Raw genomic sequence first — 19,180 nt, forward strand, 5'->3', positions numbered from 1 at the left:
AGTGGGTCCAGGTTCGCAAGAAGAGGTTCAACAAGACATTGAACAATAGTAGCAAAGATGCTACAAAATTAGTTTTGAAAACTAATCGAACTTTTAACTTTAGTCGTTATCGACTGGACGCTAACAAAGGGCGTTAAATTGACACTTAATATGTAGTTTGTTTGTAAAATATGTTCTTCTGGGGCTACATATTTGGGGGGAGTGTAAAATATTCAACCAGTGTGAATTTATCGTCGTATACTTTTACGCTTGACCGATTTTATGTTCTTTCTTTAGCCAAGTATTGTCAAAGATAAGATATAAATTTAGCGTGTTAGTTTTATCTGTTTTAATCTAGTCTAATCTTATGTTTCTTTTTATGTACCTTGTGTAAATTAAGTATAAATGATAAACTGAATTACCAAGCCAACGAGATTTTACCATACCGATATATTGTTCAACTGGGCTTTGTCTTAAATAGTTTGGTAAGCACGTGTTTTATAATGTTTTCAATACTGTTGATTTGAGTGTTGTATAATGTTTACTGTTATCTTAAGATAATTATGTAGGGTATTTTGGATTTTAAGTAGCTTATATATGTTTCTTTGTTTTAGAAACCATATTTTTCATCGATCTGTGTGCACCGTTTTTCGTTATAAGAATTGTGTTGAAATTGTGTTGTCCTATTGTTGCGTCATATGAAGGGCTAACAATAATAAGTTCAAAGAAAGTTAAACTGGTGTGATTGATGTCTAAACGAGTTAATAACTATAACTAAGTCTGGTGTTGGTAATTGATTATTAAGAAGCAATATCCTTAAACGCTTAGCTTCAGGGCAAGCGGTCTAGTATTTGTGGGACTCAAACTTTAGTTGACTAATACAAAGATAGTTTATTGCATAAATTTGCAGGTAAAATCTTACCACTAACTGCTGCTCGTGATCTTCGATTGATCCATTATAAATAGCTTTTAACTTTTCAGTCGATTTTCCTGTTTCGAGCTTGAACAAACGAAACGTTACTGCTACATAATTTGCGCCACCTTAAAATACCCAGGATAATAAAAAATCAAGAAATAAAATTTGGTTTAAAAATATAGTCAACCTACTTACCCGTAATTTTTTTAATATCAGGGTTGATGATTTTAATAGGTTCTGAGCTTACAACTCTTGGGATTTGAAAACCAATCAGTGAAGCTAATTCATACAATTTCGACCATTTTAGAGAACCGCTAAGTCCCTCACCTACGAAAATACCTTTCATAATTTAGATTTATCATATTTTGGCATGTTTATAAGAGATGTTAAATTGTTATTACGTTTAGTTTTAATATTCTTTTTGTATCTGGCAAGACTTTGCTTTTAAAAATATAACCAAATAAATCGAAAACAGCAGCGCAATATAACTAAAATAATTTTTATGAAATAAATAAAATTGAACTAATTAACTGCTAAAGGAAACATTAAAAATTAAGTAATGTGCAAATTATTTAAAAAAAGTAATAACTAAAAAATATTCTTCATATGACACAATAAATGACTAAAGGTCAAATGCATTATTAATGGTTAAGGTTTTTTAAAGAGGGTTTAGAGTTAGACTATGCAGCTATAAATAGAATACCAAGTTTAATCGTTGGCAAAAAATTAAAAAAATATAATTTTAATTTATAAAATTGACACAATATGTTTGAGAAAAATAACAATAAATTTTTATTTAAAAACTTAGTAACTTAGATGAAGCGTTATTTGTATTGTTCTAACGCACTTGTGTCTTTTTTAATTAAAATAAAAGCGACGTAATACAAATAAATTTACCCCATAGGACCTGGTTTTCTCTCATTTCTTTCGTCTGCTCCTTATCCGTGTACATATCACTAAAGTACAATTCACCCCCGTCTTTAAGAACCCGATAAACTTCTTTAAGTACCTTGTCTTTGTTGGCACATAAACAAACAACGCAGTTTGATCTATCGTGGGTAAAATTAATAAAGTTTCTGCACAACTGGTGGTATTTAGCATATATAAATCTTAACAATATAGTTTATTGGGGGATTAAGCAAAAACAGTTAAGAAAGTAATGAATTGGTAGTCAGCAATAAAACACAACATAATACAAAAAAGGCAAAAATAAGGGGCCGCTACAAATTTTTGTTTAGTTGAATACTTTTTTTGAACTTACATTACCACGTCAATCGAATTGTTCATAATTCCAGAGTTTTGTAAATCTTCAATGTACCCATGTACAAACTTAACGTTGGGTGTTTTATATCCAAACTGTCTGGTGTGATAATCAACATATTTGTTTGCGATTTTTAACTGAAATGAATAAAACATGATGAATATGTCTAAAAGTTAACCTTTTACTTAGTTTTTTAAAGTAATACCATGTTAAAGTAAGTACTAAAGGCTACGCCTTGTAATGGCTATTAGTATGTTTTAGTTCAAAAAGTTCCTTACGTTTTTCAACAAATAGCAAAAACCCTTTCTAAAATCTATTTTATACAGTTATTATTCGGATACCTGCTCAGCAGTCATATCTACGCCAGTAACAAAGCCATTGGGGCCAACTAGTTTGCTTAAAACATAGCAGTCTCGACCGCTTCCACAACCTAGGTCAAGAATGTTGAGTCCTTCTATTTTACCAGCCGGTGCAACAAATCCACAGCCATAATATTTGTCAATTATATCAGGGTGAATTTGTAACAAAGCTTTACAATGGTTTTTGGCCTTTAATTTACAAGCTGTAGTTGCAGCTGTGGTGTTTAGGTCAACCGTTGACTTAAGAACCCTTCCTATTAAATAAGTCATTTGCATTTTGTTTTTAGTCTTTTTTTAATTTTTTTACACAGCCCATAGGCTAAAGCTTACCTCCATAATATTTTTTCACACTCTCCGCTATTTCAGAAGTCATTTTTACGTTGAAAAGTATTATGTGCGTTTTAATAAATAGGCTTATTTGTTCTAAGTTTCTAAATGTAAATGGAGTAGTACTGTTTTACCTCTGTAGCCTGTCACGAAAATATTTTTTGCATAGCCCTTTGTACATTTGATCATGCGCTATAGGCATGATTTTATTTGCATTGTGTAAAATACATTAACATCGATCAAGTGTAATAACTCAAGCGTTAAACGACTGTGATTAGGTTAAAAAAACTATGATAACTATTAATTTAAAAAATTTGTGAATTTTAAGGGGTTATAAAAGGTTAAATAACTATTGTACCTAAAAAACCTTTGCTATGTCTAAATATTCTTTATGTTTTTGTTTACCAAAAGTGATTTATAGCCTATACATACATTACACTATCATGTTAAATATACCGGCAGCGTGGTGTGGTTACTGGCAGCGTGGTGTAGTGGTAAGAACACTTGTTACACCACACATGAGGTCTTGTGTTCAATCCCTACTGATCTCATGCTGTATCGCCTGATTTCATGCTGTAGCGCCCTTGAGTAAGGCGCTATAAACGGTATGAACCCCTGCTGAGCCAGCACTTAATCAGCAGTATAATTATTGGGCAGTTATAATCTATATAATATCCCAAACTGCTACAGGCAACTTAAGACTGGGTCGAGTTACTCTATGTTTAAGTTGCGCATTTAACTTTCCCACATCGAGGATAAAGATATATACAAACAAATATATATATATATATATATATAATAATTAACTGTAGGCCATATATGTTGTTTGTTATCCTAACTGGTTTTAAATTGTAAAGACTGACACTTCAGTTTAATCAGTGGTTAAATTTTGTAACCTCCCCATAAACTTTAACTTGTTATTGTTGGTTTCGCATGAACTTATTACTTATATATAGACCATTAGTAGATGTTTAAACCAAAGCCCTTGTGTGACATTTTATACGATTTTGAGGTAAATAGTTTTCATATATTTTATCGGGAATAACTGTATTTGTAAGCAAATGGTTTAAAAAAATTGTTTCATTGTCAGTAAAAATGACGTTTTTAGTTAAATAGTTTTTGGTAATATGAAAATAATCTAATAAAAAAAAGAAAAATTTATAAATATTGCCATAGGCACAAACCAGTCGAACTTCGGTTACTATTCTAGTTTATATACAACGCTTAATTTCGCAATAGAATCGGACTTAATCGGGTCGACTGAAAATGAGGGAATGGAAATTGAAGGAACGGAAAATGAAGGAACCGAAAAATGAAGGAACGGAAAATGAAGGAACCGGAAAATGAAGGAACGGAAAATGAAGGAACCGGAAAATGAAGGAACGGAAAATGAAGGAACCGGAAAATGAAGGAACGGAAATTGAAGGAAAGTGAAAAAAGGAGTAGCAGAATCCTAAAAAAATAAAACGCGGAAATACCGTTGACTGTTTATATAGGTTTACTGTCATTTATTTGAGAACTGATAAGCGATAATGAGTTAATTTTTATTACCCCAGCATACCCTAACCCTCTTCTATGCCCGTTTATTTCTAAAATAAAAAATGCCCGTTTATTTCTAAAATAATATTGACTTAAATACAAATAAATAGTCAACGGTATTTCCGCGTTTTATTTTTTTAGAATTCCGCCTCTCCTTTTTTCACTTTTCTTTAATTTTTGTTCCTTCATTTTCCGGTTCCTTCATTTTCCGTTCCTTCAATTTCTGTTCCTTCATTTTCCATTCCCTCAAATTCCGCGTCCCCACTTAATCTACCTGACGAAAATATATATTTGACGGATTAATGGATCGAACGGATTAATGGATCAAGTTTTATTAACTGAATCGAATATATATTAAATAGATATTACATAGTTCAAATGCATATTTGACGGATATTTAATTAAACAAAAAGTTTTCATGAATTAAACCCTTACCCTAACCCTCACCTATTCAGATTACCCATTAACACATCCGACCCATTCGATCCTTTTATCCATCTAATAGTCAATTAATCCATACGATCCGAAAATATATTCTCGTCAGGTGGATTAATTTGTAATCTTCGCAATAGGGGTTGCGGGTTTAAAACGTGACATCTGCAGTGGTGTGTTAAAATCTTTAAGCAGTATTTATATGGCAAATTACAGTTTTACCTTATTTTATTTGTACTTTTTTGCGTTTTATTAAAATGTATACATTTTTACACTTTGTCCGAAATTTTTTACGCAATTGATGCTAGAATGGATAATTTTTTTTTTTTTTTTGAAGAGTTTTGATGTTAAGGTTTGTTAAGAAAAGATCACGTAATTAATAATATATAACATGTTAAAAACATGAATACTCACGCTCAATCATTAGATTTTTATGACTTTTGTTACCCTGATAGCTTTAAACCACCTCGAGATAAAGAACACCAACATGTTTTTACTGATCATGGATGCATGGAAGCCTGTAATTTGGAATATAATGTAGGAACTTTAATAATAATCAGGAAAAATTTTTTTTTCCTTATTTAGTAGAACTCATGGTCTTTTATCAATGGTTGTGTGTTTAATTATTTGTATATGGATACAATCCAGTCTGAAAGTAGGGCAGCGTGCGCATGAGATTTTTTTTGGTAAAAAAATGCACGCCTGAAATTAACGTTTTCCAGACTGGTGGAAAGTAGGGCAGTTTTCGACAATATCTCATGCGTGCAGGTGTAAAAATTGGCGTGACCGCAGGTGCACATGTACAAAAATTTTCACTCTATGTGTGCACGCGTGATTTATGTTGACGTGTTTACCTTTAGTTTTGTATTGACTTTCAAAGCCAGGCAGCAAAACGTAAATTTTAGGCGTGCATTTTTTTAACGAAAAACATCTTGTGCGTGCACGCTGCCCTACTTTTCAGACTGCGGTACAACAATTTGCGCCAATGGTTTCATTTTTTAGCCTGCTAGTACCCTTTAGTAAGATGCTAATAATTGTAATAACTATCTAAGGCAACTTGAGATTGGTGTACCGTATGTTCTTATGGGGACTAGAAGCTTTGGTCGTAAGAAGCTTCGGCCAGAAGGTTCAGCCTGCGAAAAAACGCGGGAAAAAAATCAGCTCAAGACCATATTTTACTTATAGGCTATTCAAAATAAAATTTGACAAAAAGTATAATACATAAAAAAAATTTTATAATTTGTTACGATAAATATTATGTTAGTTTTTAGAATATTTTTTTTTTTAAATTGTTGTCGTAAAAAAAAATTTACTTTCGGCATGCATAATTTTTCATTGAACTGCGGGAATTTCATGGCGTAAAGTCCACGTTTGATGTCAACGTAATACCGTATTTATCAAAATTCAAAATAAAAAAGTATAGCCTATATAATAAATATTTAATATATATTTTTTTTTTTAAAACCTATTTTTAAAACGAATTAAAGACGGATACTTTTTTGACCTGAAAAATTTTATGACTAATCGCTTTTGGCCTGCGAAATTTTAATTTCACTGATATACCTTATTTTACAGATATTTAAAATATTATTTTGCAGTAAGTACAATACATAAAGAAATTTTGTGTGGTTTTGACACTTAGATAAATCTTAGTTTAACTGTTCCTTTAATGATTTATATCACAAACTAAATTAAGAACAAAGTAGATTTTGCTCTAAGTTATTAGTGTGTAAAAAAAATTGTTTTTATTTAATCAAATTCTGGTATTTGTAAATTATTTTTTTTTTAAATTAATTTCAAGTTTTAGGTTTTTTTAAAACAAATTTGTTTTTTTTGCAAATAAAAGTTTGTTTTTTGTTAAGTAATTGAAATTTTTTAATTAAATTTTGGTTTATACATAAAACAAATTTAGGATTTTTTGTTTGTTTTTAGTTTAAATGAATTAGGAGTTTTCGGTTTGCTATCTAGCACCAAATTTAAAAAGTAAAACTGGTATAAGCTGAACTTTTAATCTGTTATTAATAATAAACTAAAGTTTAAAACTAGTGGTTATTAATAAACTAAAGTTTATAGCTGGGTGTAATTAATAAACTAAAGATTAAATCTGGAGGTAAATAATAAACTAAAGTTTAAAAAAATGAAGTTTATCTTTTAAATATATAACTGTTTTAAAGTAATTTTTTTTTTCTAAAATTTTATGCTTAGGTGTTTGTTATATTTTTTTATTTTTTATAATTGCATTTCATTCCAGTAGGATTAAAATAATAATTAAAATTTTCCGTGATTTCGTTTTAAATATTGATAATATAAGTTTAAAATGAATGTGATGTAAGCTAGCACGAATTTTTTACCTCAAAAGCGTCCGTTTTAATGTGTTTCAAAATTACATTTTCGAGACAAAAATCTTTAAAAAAATAAATATTCTAAAAATTAGCATACATATGTATCTTAACAATCTGTTTAAACTTTTTTACCTATTGTACTTTTTGCCAAATTTTATTTTAAATATTGGTAAAAGGTTTAAAGGTTGGTAAAAGAGTTAAAGGTATGGGCTTTTGTGTTAAAGGTATACGCTTTCGCAGGTCGAAAGCGATTAGTCGTAAAATTTTGCAGGCCAAAAAAGCACCTGTCTTTAATGCGTTTTAAAAATACATTTTTAAGACAACAATTAAAAAAAAAATATTCTAAAAACTAACATATATATTTATCGTAACAACCTATCAATTTTTTTACGTATTATACTTTTTGTCAAATTTTATTTTGAATATCAGTAAAATATGGTTTAAGCTGACTTTTTATGCAGCAATTTCATCGCCGACCCCCGCGTTTTTTGGCAGGCTGAACCTTCTGGCCTAAGCTTCTCATGGCCAAAGCTTCTGGCAACCATTCTTATAAGTTTAATCTGTCAAGTTTGCAATTCAACATAAGGTATAAAAAACATAATATAAAAAGTTTTTGTTATATGTAGAAAAAGTTAAAAATGTTTTTTATAATTTTAAGGATACATTTCAAGGGATTCAATTTATGCCAAAAAAACAAAAATGCAGATCATATATAGATGAGGAAAATTAGTAAGTTTCAACCATAAAAATGGTGTATTTTTTAGCTGTGGTCAGTTTTAAAGTTAATAACAAAAATACCTCCTTTTTTTTACAAGTGTTCTTTAAAAACAAACAAATAAAAAAATGCAAACAAATAATTTAAATTAAATTTGTAGTTTTTTTTCTGCAATTCAGCCAGTATTGCCTCTTGGAAAACCTGGAATATTGACAACAATATTTTCATCACTTACTTTTACTGATTTGTATACTGAAAAGTCAACAGTTTGCAAACAAAAAAGATGCAAGTATTAGTACTTTTTCTATTTGTCAAATACAATTTTAAGGTTTTGAATCTTTAAGAAAATTACTGAATTTAATGTTTTTCAAGAACTTACTCTTTAACAAAAACTTATGCAGATAAAGCCAAAATAGAAAAACAATTTGAAAACTTAGCTTACGATCACCCGGATGTTTTTCATGGTTCATTCTTAAAATTAATGGCAAAAAATTTTGGTGAGGTAAAACACTTTATGAGGTAAAACACTTTATTAGTTTTAATGTTTGACAGCAGGTGCAGTGGTCAGAACACTTGACTTCATTACATGAGGTTCTGGGTTTGGTCCCAACTGTTGTCATGCTTTAACGCTATTTAGCATAAACTCCTGCCAAGCCAATATTTAATCAGCAGTTTATTTATTGGGCAGTTTTAATCTATAATATTCCAAACTGCCAAAGGAAACTTGCAATCAGGTGGGGATAACTGATGTTACATTATGTTTAGGTCATAAAGTCGACAATCCCACAAAGTATGAAAAAAATTATTATGAAAAAAAATTTTCTTGTTTTGTGTTAAGAATCTGCTTTTTATTTAGAAAAACAACTTCGATAGTAAAGAACAGCGAAAATTGTTTTCCCAAATTTCTCCCCATGCTTTGGACATTCCAAGGGAAATACTAAACAAATTTTTGGTGGAAGAAATCACCTTACAGTCAGATACATTAGAATATGATCAAGATTATGCAGGTGGTTGTCTTTCATATCAACCAATTTCAAGCAGGTGACATTAAATTACTTTAAATAAATATTGATTGAAATTTTTTTAATACACCATGTCATAGACTTATTAAAATTTGCCTCCGATTTTATAAATAAGAGTCCAAATTTTTTTTTAACAGAAATGGATTTGAATATGGTTTTACAGTAGGGGCACAAGGGGACACAATGTCAGAATTAAGCATTCAACTTTTGTGCACCAGTACAAGAAACAGAAAGGTAGTCTTATTTGTTTTTTTTGTTAAAAAAATAGTGTTAAACAAAACTGATTAGAATCTGTATTGGTAAATAGCATATGTGCAAGTTAAGTTGTTAAAGTACTTAAATCCTTGTGTTCATTTTTTTAAGAATGAAAACATTTCAACTGACCAAGAAATTACTTTTCCAGTGTCTGTATCAACAAGCTCACAATACAAGTTAGTTTTTTTTATTTAAAATTGGTATGTTGTTTGATCCCCACTGCTCTTTAGCTGTATAAACTTCTGCTGTGCCAGCATTTAATTAGCAGCCTAATTATTAGGCATTTATAATCAAAAATATTCCAAACTGCCAAAGACAACTCGTGACTGGGTCGGGGTAACAGTTGTTACTCTATGTTTAGGTTGTAAAATACTTTCCACATTGAGGATAATGTATAAAGAAAAAATATATAAAGAAAAAGCTTATCCTTTAGCCAATTTTGATGCCTTAATGCAGTTTTCAATATTTCTGACATTGTTATAAATATGCTTACCTGTTTTGGTTTGGCCAGAGTTTGGGTCATTTATTGCAAGTTAAATTAAAATATAAGGAATTGAACTCAAGACCTAATTTAGAAGAGTTAATTATTTTAATCACCACAAAATGCCGCCAGTTATTTGAAAGATATTGTTTTTATAATTTTTTATTGCATTTTTGGTGGTTAGATCTGTTTTAAGCAGTCGGCTTCTACAAGTGGAAACTTCATTGTCATCAAATAATTCTGACATAGTTTTTGTTGGATGCAGATCAGGTTATAATGCACATGTTTTTTCTTTGAATAAAAACGAGATTTCTAAAAGTGAAGACAATCCTACAAGGTAGACTACTTATATATATAGAAATTTATGTATTAAAAAGATTAAAAATACTTGGGTAATTTGTCTAATTCTTTGATAATATTCCATTGTGTTTTTTTTTTAATAACCTAAATGCTGGTAGTTTAGATTTACAGCATTAACATAAAATATTGTATAATGATTGTTATTTTCTATCCCGTCATTTTTGACTTGCCTGGGCAGTTTTAAATATTATTGCTTATATTAACCTGATACAACTCAAGGCTGCTGCAACATTCTTTTAAATTTTATTTTTTTGTAATGACTTGATCAGCTGGTTGTTTTAAAGTCCAGCTATACCAACAAAGTTTAAAAATTATGCCATTTTAACTTAATATTTTTATTCTCCAATTAATGTTTTTCCTTATGTTATATCATCCATTTTTATAATATTTTACAGTTTAAAATTTCAGTCAGATTCTGCAGTTCAGCAACTAGGTTCTTCTAAAAGTAATTCCTTTTTAACATCATTGTGTTTAAACCCGTACATTGATGGACAATGCTCAATAGCAACATCTAGCGGCAGTGTTTATCTTTGGGATGCCAGTGTCCAGAATGACGCTTTTCTTCATGATGTAAGAATATTAATAAAAATGTGGATTTTTTTGTATTATTTTAAATATAAAATTAATAATAATTGTTTCAGAACATGAATGCGTTTAATGAAATTAAGATTGTGTTCTTAATATTTATATCTCTTATTTTGCAGGTGAAGAATTCTTCATTACAGAGAATTTGTATTTCAAGTAATTACTCACCGAAATGGTTGCAACTTGAGCACACATCCCATCCTAGACAATTGTTTATAGCTGATCGCTACAACGTAAACGTCATAGATTGCAGAGTTAAATCGAACAGATTTTTAAGGTAGAACAAATAACCTAAGCCTATAAGGTCAGACGTATGGTTACAAAGGTTAATCGGAATAAAAATTTTGTAAGCCTTTATGTTTTTTTTTTAAATGCTTTAAAAAGTGCGCAAATAATAACAAACATTAATTTACATTAACTTTAAACACCCATGGCGTGCATTGTGTCAGTTAGGATATTACCACTATTTACTTTACCAGGGTTCTAATTAACGTTTAAAAATTGATTCGTTAAAAATGAGATCGCATTTTTAGAGCAATGATTAGGCCAAGTCGTGATCTTGGTTTTTTTTAAATACTTGACGCTTTGCGTTGCATTTTTAAAAAGTACTATGACTATGCTTACTGAAGCTTATCTTTATTGCGCAGCAACTATAGGTCTGCGAAAGTGAAATTTACGCATTGTAAGATCCTGAAAAGTTATTGCTATTAGATGCCCTATAGTTACCTACACTTACGCAGGATTATATTGATGTAATTAAATTGTGTTATTTTAGGTTTGATTTGATATTTCTAATATATTTGTGAAAAACAATTCTCTACTTTCAAAAAAACAATTCGCTTTTAGCGAAAAGCAACCCGTAATTTCGTTCCCTGTTAACTATATTCTTTTACGTTTGTTACTACAGGTAATAGTGCACAATGTTTACCATGGCACATTGTGTACTGTTGGTTTGAGTGACCTTATAAATAGTACAATTTAAAATTTTTTAATTTTTTTTTCACTGTGTAATAAGTTAGACTTTAGAATTGACTTTTTTATCCTAAAGACGGTAATTGCGTTTTTGGGCGCTATTAACTTAAGAAATTGTTCTGTTTTATATTCTGCTCTTGTTTTAATTGTGTTTCATTTTTAAAAAACACAATGGTCTTGTCGCGGTAACATTATGTAAACGCAAAACTTGTTTATGTTGTGATAAACCAATTAAAGAATTCTTATATATTTCATTTAGTAACGTTTCCCTTAAACTAATATATTATATTTACATTTAGAATACTACACAACCTTGATCCAATAGCAGACGAGCAAATTATGACAATCAAAAGCAGCAACAACTTTGCTGGTTATTTTTCACAGAGTTCACATAATAGTTTCCAGTGCTGGGTTGCCACTCAATCAAGCCTTTCATTGTTTGATCAACGACATTGCAAATTACCTATACTAAAATGGTCGCTTAACATGAGGTAATGCAACTTTTTTAGCCTTAAATTACTTTTGACACTATTCCTAGATGAGTTTTTTTAATTTATTTGTAATTTTTTTGTTTCAAAGTCGACCCTGTCAACACCTAGCTTCTACATTTCTCCCTCATCAAAATGGAAATTTGATTGAAGGTTCATCTTTGATCGTTGCTGCTAACCAAGTTCCCCAGGAAATTCATTGCTATCAATATCGCAACTACAATGGTTGTGTGAACAAAAACTCATTTACTGAAGCCAGAACCACTTTACCACCAGTTTCAATTTCTGCTGTTAAATCTTTGGGCGGTTTCAAAGATATGAAAAATGCAATTAAATCCGATCCCAGTCAACTTCTGAATTCACATGTTTTAAATCGCATTTCGCAACCGCTGGTGGGGTTGGCGGCTTACAATTATCAAGCATCTGCATCGGAAGCAGGTGTTATGGTTTTGCAGGCGTCCAGCTGTGGTGATATTCTATATCAAGCTCTAAGTTTAAGTCATGTTGAGGATCAAGATAGAGAGTTTTCGCCACAGCCCGAAACTAACTTCTATAGTAACATCGCTGATGAAAAGTATTTAACGTGGGCAAATAAAGTTGCCAAAGGCTTTAATCAAAAGTCTTTTGTCAAACTTCGAAATAATGCACATAAGTTGGACACCTTTCAGTGCTCTGTTAGGAAATTGAATACAAAGTTAAGCATTAAATTAAAAAACGTCATATCAACTAAAGATTGTAAAATGTGCAGCGATATGTGCCAACAACCAGTCGCAGAATTTGTCGAAGGTCTAATCAGGACTGTTGAAAGAAGCAGTTCAAAAAATAAGAAATCGTCCGACAGTGATTTAACACAAAGCGAATACATGACTAGTGATGAAGATGTTCCTTTAGGCCAAAAAAGCCTGTCTGCAGATAAACAAAGAAGCACTTGTCCGAATTGCGGAGTGGATTTTTATTACAGTAATCAGCTTCTAGATTCTATGGAGTCCCGTCGTCCGCTTAGCAGAAACATGGTCGAAAGGAATATGACAATTTGGAGCGAAGACATATTTAAGGACGATCTGCCTGTTGAAGTGCCTCCACTGTGTTTGATTAACACCTCAAAGCCACAATGCGAACTTGGCAAAATACTGACGTCTACTTGGGACGGGTCTTACAAGGAAGCTTGGGAGGGTTTAGAAGAAGAAAAACTTAGCCAAAAAGAGGCGAATGTTATTCGTACAGCCCACGCAATATTGGACATTCTTCCACATGCAGAAACCGTGAAACATTAAATCTTTTATTTTATGATAAACTTTTGCCTTTCTTTAGGTGATTTTTGTTGATAAATAAATCTAAACCTTAGAACATTTTTGTTTTTTTTTTCTATTAATTTATGCTGGGTGCGCAAATTGAGAGCTTTAAAACAGGGTAACATTATTTGTTCTGACTTAGCATTAAATTACTTTCGTCGGTTTTGGCAGTGGACTCAGTAGATCTAATCACTGGATAAAAAGCATTAGTCCGAAGTTGTTTAAAAAAACAATAACTTATGTATACATAAATACTTAAATGCTACAACCTAAAAGTATTCAAATCGTTCGCTTGTTGTTTGATAAATAATTTGATAAAATACCGGGCATAGCATTTTTTAATAAAGTTTTTCAAGTCTTATTACCAATTGGATATAATTTTTCAATAAAAAGATTTGTGGTAATTGATACCCTAACCCTAAAAACTGACTTAATTTAGGCATTATTTCATGTGGTCACAATATATATTTTTTTATTTTAATTTAAAAAGGTTAAATTTGTTAAGATTATTAATATAACATTACTAAATATTAAAACTTTGTTTGTGCTACCTTGATCATTATTACAACATATTCGCTACGGGATGTAGCCTATTAAGTAGAATACTATTTTTTAAGCATTTCTTACAATTTTAGCCTATGTGAAGCCAAGTTGATTCGAACTTAGAAAAGCATATTAAAAGTAAATATTTTGTTTATACGTTTAACTTAACCTGTCCTTAACGTTTTTATTAAAGTTGTGGATCTCTATTAATTTCGCACGCCCTTAATGAACAAGGCGTTATAACCTAAGTATGGCAAATGTGCCACCAGATTTTTTAAAATCTGAAATGACGTCATAATTTTACATCGCATCACGTCATTATTTAGGCGTTTATTCTCAAAAACAATAAAAATTAGTTTAAAATATGTTTAATGAATTATTAATATTACCCAACAAACTAACCTTGACTTATTGGTTAATAACTCACGGCAACAAATTACCCCTGGCACAGTGGTTAATAACTCGAGTTTTAGTCAACCAAATTAAACAATTTAAAGTTTTCACAAAAGAAGAAGACTTCACCCACAGCAATCACCCATCAAGTTAACTCTATCGCCCCCAAGCGGAAAATGCGTAAACTTTAAATGTTAAAATTAAGGACAAATTTAGAATGAAGTCGCCCAAAAACCCAAAAAACAAATAGATTTTATAGACCATTAAACCTTACCGCGAAACATCGCGTTTTTACAAATGTAGATGCGCACGCCAGCAAATCACCCCTGGCACAGTGGTTAATAACTCGAGTTTTAGTCAACCAAATTAAACAATTTAAAGTTTTCACGAAAGAAGAAGACTTCACCCACAGCAATCACCCATCAAGTTAACTCTATCGTCCCCAAGCGGAAAATGCGTAAACTTTAAATGTTAAAATTGAGGACAAATTTAGAATGAAGTCGCCCAAAAAATTTCTAAAGTTGGTGTTGCATTTAGATTGATCCACTTAACAACTTCTGAAAATTATAAAACTCGAGTTATTAACCACTGTGCCAGGGGTGATTTGCTGGCGTGCGCATCTACATTTGTAAAAACGCGATGTTTCGCGGTAAGGTTTAATGGTCTATAAAATCTATTTGGGTGGGGTTAGAAAGCTATAATTTTCAGAAGTTGTTAAGTGGATCAATTTAAATGCAACACCAACTTTACAAATTTTTTGGGCGACTTCATTCTAAATTTGTCCTCAATTTTAACATTTAAAGTTTACGCATTTTCCGCTTGGGGGTGATAGAGTTAACTTGATGGGTGATTGCTGTGGGTGAAGTCTTCTTCTTTTGTGAAAACTTTAAATTGTTTAATTTGGTTGACTAAAACTCGAGTTATTAACCACTGTGCCAGGGGTGATTTGCTGTCGTGCGCATCTACATTTGTAAAAACGCGATGTTTCGCGGTAAGGTTTAATGGTCTATAAAATCTATTTGGGTGGGGTTAGAAAGCTATAATTTTCAGAAGTTGTTAAGTGGATCAATCTAAATGCAACACCAACTTTAGAAATTTTTTGGGCGACTTCATTCTAAATTTGTCCTCAATTTTAACATTTAAAGTTTACGCATTTTCCGCTTGGGGGCGATAGAGTTAACTTGATGGGTGATTGCTGTGGGTGAAGTCTTCTTCTTTTGTGAAAACTTTAAATTGTTTAATTTGGTTGACTAAAACTCGAGTTATTAACCACTGTGCCAGGGGTAATTTGTTGCCGTGAGTTATTAACCAATAAGTCAAGGTTAGTTTGTTGGGTAATATTAATAATTCATTAAACATATTTTAAACTAATTTTTATTGTTTTTGAGAATAAACGCCTAAATAATGACGTCATGCGATGTAAAATTATGACGTCATTTCAGATTTTAAAAAATCTGGTGGCACATTTGCCATACTTAGGTTATAACGCCTTGTTCATTAAGGGCGTGCGAAACTAATAGAGATCCAAAATTTTTTATACCTTAATTTCTTGAGTTATTTTGTTTATAAAGACAATTTTTGTAACAATTTTTTTTAAACTTTATTTAAACATCTTTACCTTAAAAAAGTCTTTAACCTTAACCCAATTCTCTTTTTAAACCAAAGAACTGAAACTTTTTTGCATGAATTCTGTCATGCGCAGTCCTTTGTAAAACTCTATTGCGATCTTATGCTGTAATAGTAAAGCATTTAACGGTAAATAATTTTTATTTTTTGGATATAAATGTGATAAAAAATCAGATTTAAAAATATTGTATTTTGTAGGAACAGCGATATTGTGTAAAGCCCACTGTATAAACCTTACGAAAAATCGTATTTAAATTAAAATAGTTTTTATTTTTTAAATTTTTTTTATTTATAAACACACTTTTACTTCTTTTGTGTTTAACAACACAACACATGTTATTATAATGTTACTAGTCTAGGTATAGCTTTTATTATTTTAATTTTAATAAAACTATAGTTCTTAGTTTTAGTTTCTTGATTTTGCGGGTAAACGAAACGTTGTTGAAAACTATAATACCATTCTAATTAAACCGCTATTTAAAGAATAAATGTCCACGTTGATTACTTACGTTTACGCAATATCGTTACATGATTTAAGGGTGACATCAAGTCTATTGCTAATTACCTTATCTTCATAAACCAAACAATTAACATATTCCGCGTGTTCTTGTCTACAAAATTTGTAAGTAGGTATTGACGTCATATCCATGTCACTTGTACATAAACGCACCACCCACAGTTCTTGTTAATTTGATGAGCGCATCCTGATTAATGAGTTAATTAAACTTACAACACGACGCAGTGTTTGTAAGGCCTTACTTACCTGAAGCTTCAAAGAAATTAAATCCGAGTAATTGGGATAAGTGTACAAATAATGTTTCGTTAATAAACCCTCTAATAACCACCTTTAACACAGATTTTGGCTATAGTCTATACACTTGATATCAAAATAGTCTCATAATCAAAACAGCATTAATTATACTTTCCAATTACGTTTTATTTATTTATTTAATTATTACACTAATTATTTTTTGGCCAAAATTAAAATGCTTCGCAAAGAAAAAATAAATTGTTACAATTTACTATTTTTCTTTTATAATATAAGTTTTATAAAAGGCATCTCAGTTATAATATTAGTGCATTCGTTGTTTTTAAAAGGACTTGGCAACATTGGTTTTGTCCTTAGTATTTATTTATTGTTAGAAATTCTGCTACAAAAAACAGTTATGACGAAGCCGCATATTGGCCTAGGAACGGTTGTATATTTATTTATCTATTTAGGATATTATGGAGCCTCAGGTTTGTTTATTTAGCTAAAATTCGGTTATATTTTTTAATAATTAAGTTTAGAAATATTTTTTTAATTGCTTGACTACTTTTTTTGTTATTTAATTATTTTTAGTTAAGATTAAATTTTAGGCATTTACACCCTTTCATTTTTTTAAAATTATATAGACACCAATATTGGGTAAATTGCAATTTTTTGGGTAAATAACAGTTTTTAATTTAATAATATTATATTTAAGATTAACCTATTTTAAATGCAATTCAGGTTAGTGTTCACATATAAGCATTATTATGGTTCGAATTCTTGCAATTCAAAACTTATTGTTATCGTTATTATATTTATCATTTTTATTTTTATTTTTTAACTTAAGATTGATAAGTTTCTACTATTTTAAGTTTTTTGGTTACTTTAAAAGGTTTAGTAAATATTTTTGCTTCTTTGACTCACCTTCTGGCATATTTTTAAATCCAATTTTATCTAATTATAAGGTTTCATTTTTATTATTATGTCTACTCGGTAAATAGATTTTCGATTAAGTGAATATCGGCGTATTGATACATTTAAGGGATTCCCCCAAATTTGTTAATTTTTTAGTGCTAAGCCACAAAATAATATTTTTTGCAATTTTTTTTAGGTTATGGTGGAACAACAACAACTAAAGGTATTTTGTAAAACGTTTAACCTACTTATTATTGCCTTATTAATAAATTTTGGTAAAATAAGTAATAAAGTACTTTTATATTAAACAGCTCGAAATGATAAAAAATACTATTTCCCGACCCATTTTGTGTTAACTTCATGTTTATTTAAATTATTTCTAAATTTTTATTTATTTTATTAAATTTTTTTTGTAGCTACCCCAACAACTTCACCATCTGTAACATGTTATTTACCCAGTATTGGTGACTATGTTGTTGCCCATCAGGATAATGAACCAGTGAATAAAAATCGCATCTTTTACAAAAATGAAGTTGTTTATTTCAAGTGCCTTAATTACTACATTTTAGTTGGAAGTTCTTTAATAAAGTGCTTATCCGATGGATATTGGTCACAATACCCCCCTACTTGTGAATCACGTAAATTTTTTAATAGTTTTAGAAAAATTATTTTATTGTTTTATGCTATATTTAAAAAACACAATGGTTGATGGTATAAGACACAGGACAACATAACATTCAGTGATGCCAAGTAATTGTCTCAATTGGGTGACAGCTAAACTTAAATAAAAATGTCAAAAATATTCTTATAAACAATATAATATTTAAAATATTATGTAAAAAAACTTGGTGTGGAATTTTTTTTGTTTAAATATTAAAGTGTTCAAAAACAGTATATTTTTAGCAACAACTGTGAAAACAACAACTGAACCGGCAAGGCCATGTCAGGTGCCTTTTTATACACCTCCACTTGTAGCGATTAATCAACAGTATAAAAATGTCCCATCAGGCAGTTCTATTTCAAGTGGAGAAAGTATTAGCTACTTTTGTAGTAACCGGCTTACACCAATTGGTAATACTAGAATTACTTGCAATGCTGGTTATTGGTCAGATGAACCACCAACTTGCCCTAAACGTAAATATATATATTTAAAAAGTTTTTTGTTTGATTTTTTTACAAAATTTATTAAAAATATGAAGTGAGGTTGGGCCAAAAACAAACCAATTTAAGATAACCTAAAACTTTTGCATTCATTTTATTATGATGTTAACTATTAGTGTTAATGATTTTGTACTGTGGTAGCTTACCTAATAATTAATTTGTTTAGCTTGTCCTGAACCAGATGTAATAGATTATGGCATATTGGTTGATGGGTTTAATGGACCATATTTACCTGGCTCTGAAATTAAGTTTGAATGTTTGGAAGGTTATTTGCTTAAAGGGGAACACAAACTTACATGTTTGTCATCTGGAGATTGGTCTTTCGATTTTCCAACATGCATAAGTAAATATACAGTTTTCTAATATATATATATCGTTTTTTAAAAGATTGATTTAATAGATTATAAAATAAATAAATTTGTTATTTTGCTATTAAGATGCATATCACTGTGGGGAAATACCTTCA

General features: G+C 30.2%; 3 protein-coding genes across 4 annotated transcripts; 2 read left to right on the forward strand and 1 right to left on the reverse strand.

Moving 5' to 3' along the window:
• Positions 1 to 589: 589 nt before the first annotated feature.
• Positions 590 to 2,888, reverse strand: LOC145756479 (arsenite methyltransferase-like). The gene is made up of 7 exons (XM_082572373.1): positions 2,846 to 2,888; positions 2,498 to 2,769; positions 2,157 to 2,293; positions 1,793 to 1,944; positions 1,091 to 1,222; positions 902 to 1,020; positions 590 to 613 (listed from the first exon to the last, which is right to left on the reverse strand). The coding sequence occupies exons 1-7, from the start codon at positions 2,886 to 2,888 to the stop codon at positions 590 to 592; spliced, it is 879 nt and encodes a 292-aa protein (XP_082428499.1).
• A 2,265-nt stretch (positions 2,889 to 5,153) lies between these two features.
• LOC145753033 (TATA box-binding protein-associated factor RNA polymerase I subunit C-like) lies at positions 5,154 to 13,376 on the forward strand. Of its 2 annotated transcripts, none has more exons than XM_082569420.1 (12): positions 5,154 to 5,350; positions 7,814 to 7,884; positions 8,031 to 8,155; positions 8,272 to 8,372; positions 8,727 to 8,911; positions 9,030 to 9,126; positions 9,256 to 9,323; positions 9,813 to 9,965; positions 10,384 to 10,558; positions 10,693 to 10,850; positions 11,845 to 12,036; positions 12,125 to 13,376. In XM_082569420.1, exons 1-12 carry the CDS (start codon positions 5,216 to 5,218, stop codon positions 13,305 to 13,307), a joined length of 2,643 nt encoding a protein of 880 aa, XP_082425546.1. In that variant the 5' UTR covers positions 5,154 to 5,215; the 3' UTR covers positions 13,308 to 13,376. The 2 variants fall into 2 exon arrangements, with proteins under 2 accessions (XP_082425546.1, XP_082425554.1); XM_082569428.1 differs by lacking the exon at positions 5,154 to 5,350 and adding an exon at positions 7,515 to 7,741.
• Positions 13,377 to 17,114: 3,738 nt separating this feature from the next.
• LOC145756638 (membrane cofactor protein-like) lies at positions 17,115 to 19,077 on the forward strand. The gene is made up of 5 exons (XM_082572386.1): positions 17,115 to 17,126; positions 17,283 to 17,295; positions 17,970 to 18,191; positions 18,457 to 18,687; positions 18,881 to 19,077. The coding sequence occupies exons 1-5, from the start codon at positions 17,115 to 17,117 to the stop codon at positions 19,075 to 19,077; spliced, it is 675 nt and encodes a 224-aa protein (XP_082428512.1).
• Positions 19,078 to 19,180: the final 103 nt, after the last annotated feature.

Source organism: Corella eumyota, chromosome 1 (assembly GCF_963082875.1).
Source record: "Corella eumyota chromosome 1, kaCorEumy4.1, whole genome shotgun sequence".
NCBI lineage: Eukaryota > Metazoa > Chordata > Ascidiacea > Phlebobranchia > Corellidae > Corella > Corella eumyota.

What these genes read in the sequence shown, in the direction of transcription:
- LOC145756479 (XM_082572373.1), bottom strand. Translation starts at nt 2,888, where the DNA reads ATGACTTCTGAAATAGCGGAGAGTGTGAAAAAATATTATGGAG. An exon ending in TGTGAAAAAATATTATGGAG is followed by an intron (nt 2,770 to 2,845) that starts GTAAGCTTTAGC and finishes CTTATTTAATAG; the next exon opens with GAAGGGTTCTTAAGTCAACG. An exon ending in TGATATTAAAAAAATTACGG is followed by an intron (nt 1,021 to 1,090) that starts GTAAGTAGGTTG and finishes GGGTATTTTAAG; the next exon opens with GTGGCGCAAATTATGTAGCA.
- LOC145753033 (XM_082569420.1), top strand. Translation starts at nt 5,216, where the DNA reads ATGAATACTCACGCTCAATCATTAGATTTTTATGACTTTTGTTACCCT. An exon ending in CCAGTACAAGAAACAGAAAG is followed by an intron (nt 9,127 to 9,255) that starts GTAGTCTTATTT and finishes CATTTTTTTAAG; the next exon opens with AATGAAAACATTTCAACTGA. An exon ending in AAATCGAACAGATTTTTAAG is followed by an intron (nt 10,851 to 11,844) that starts GTAGAACAAATA and finishes ATTTACATTTAG; the next exon opens with AATACTACACAACCTTGATC.
- LOC145756638 (XM_082572386.1), top strand. An exon ending in CCCCCCTACTTGTGAATCAC is followed by an intron (nt 18,192 to 18,456) that starts GTAAATTTTTTA and finishes GTATATTTTTAG; the next exon opens with CAACAACTGTGAAAACAACA. An exon ending in ACCACCAACTTGCCCTAAAC is followed by an intron (nt 18,688 to 18,880) that starts GTAAATATATAT and finishes TAATTTGTTTAG; the next exon opens with CTTGTCCTGAACCAGATGTA.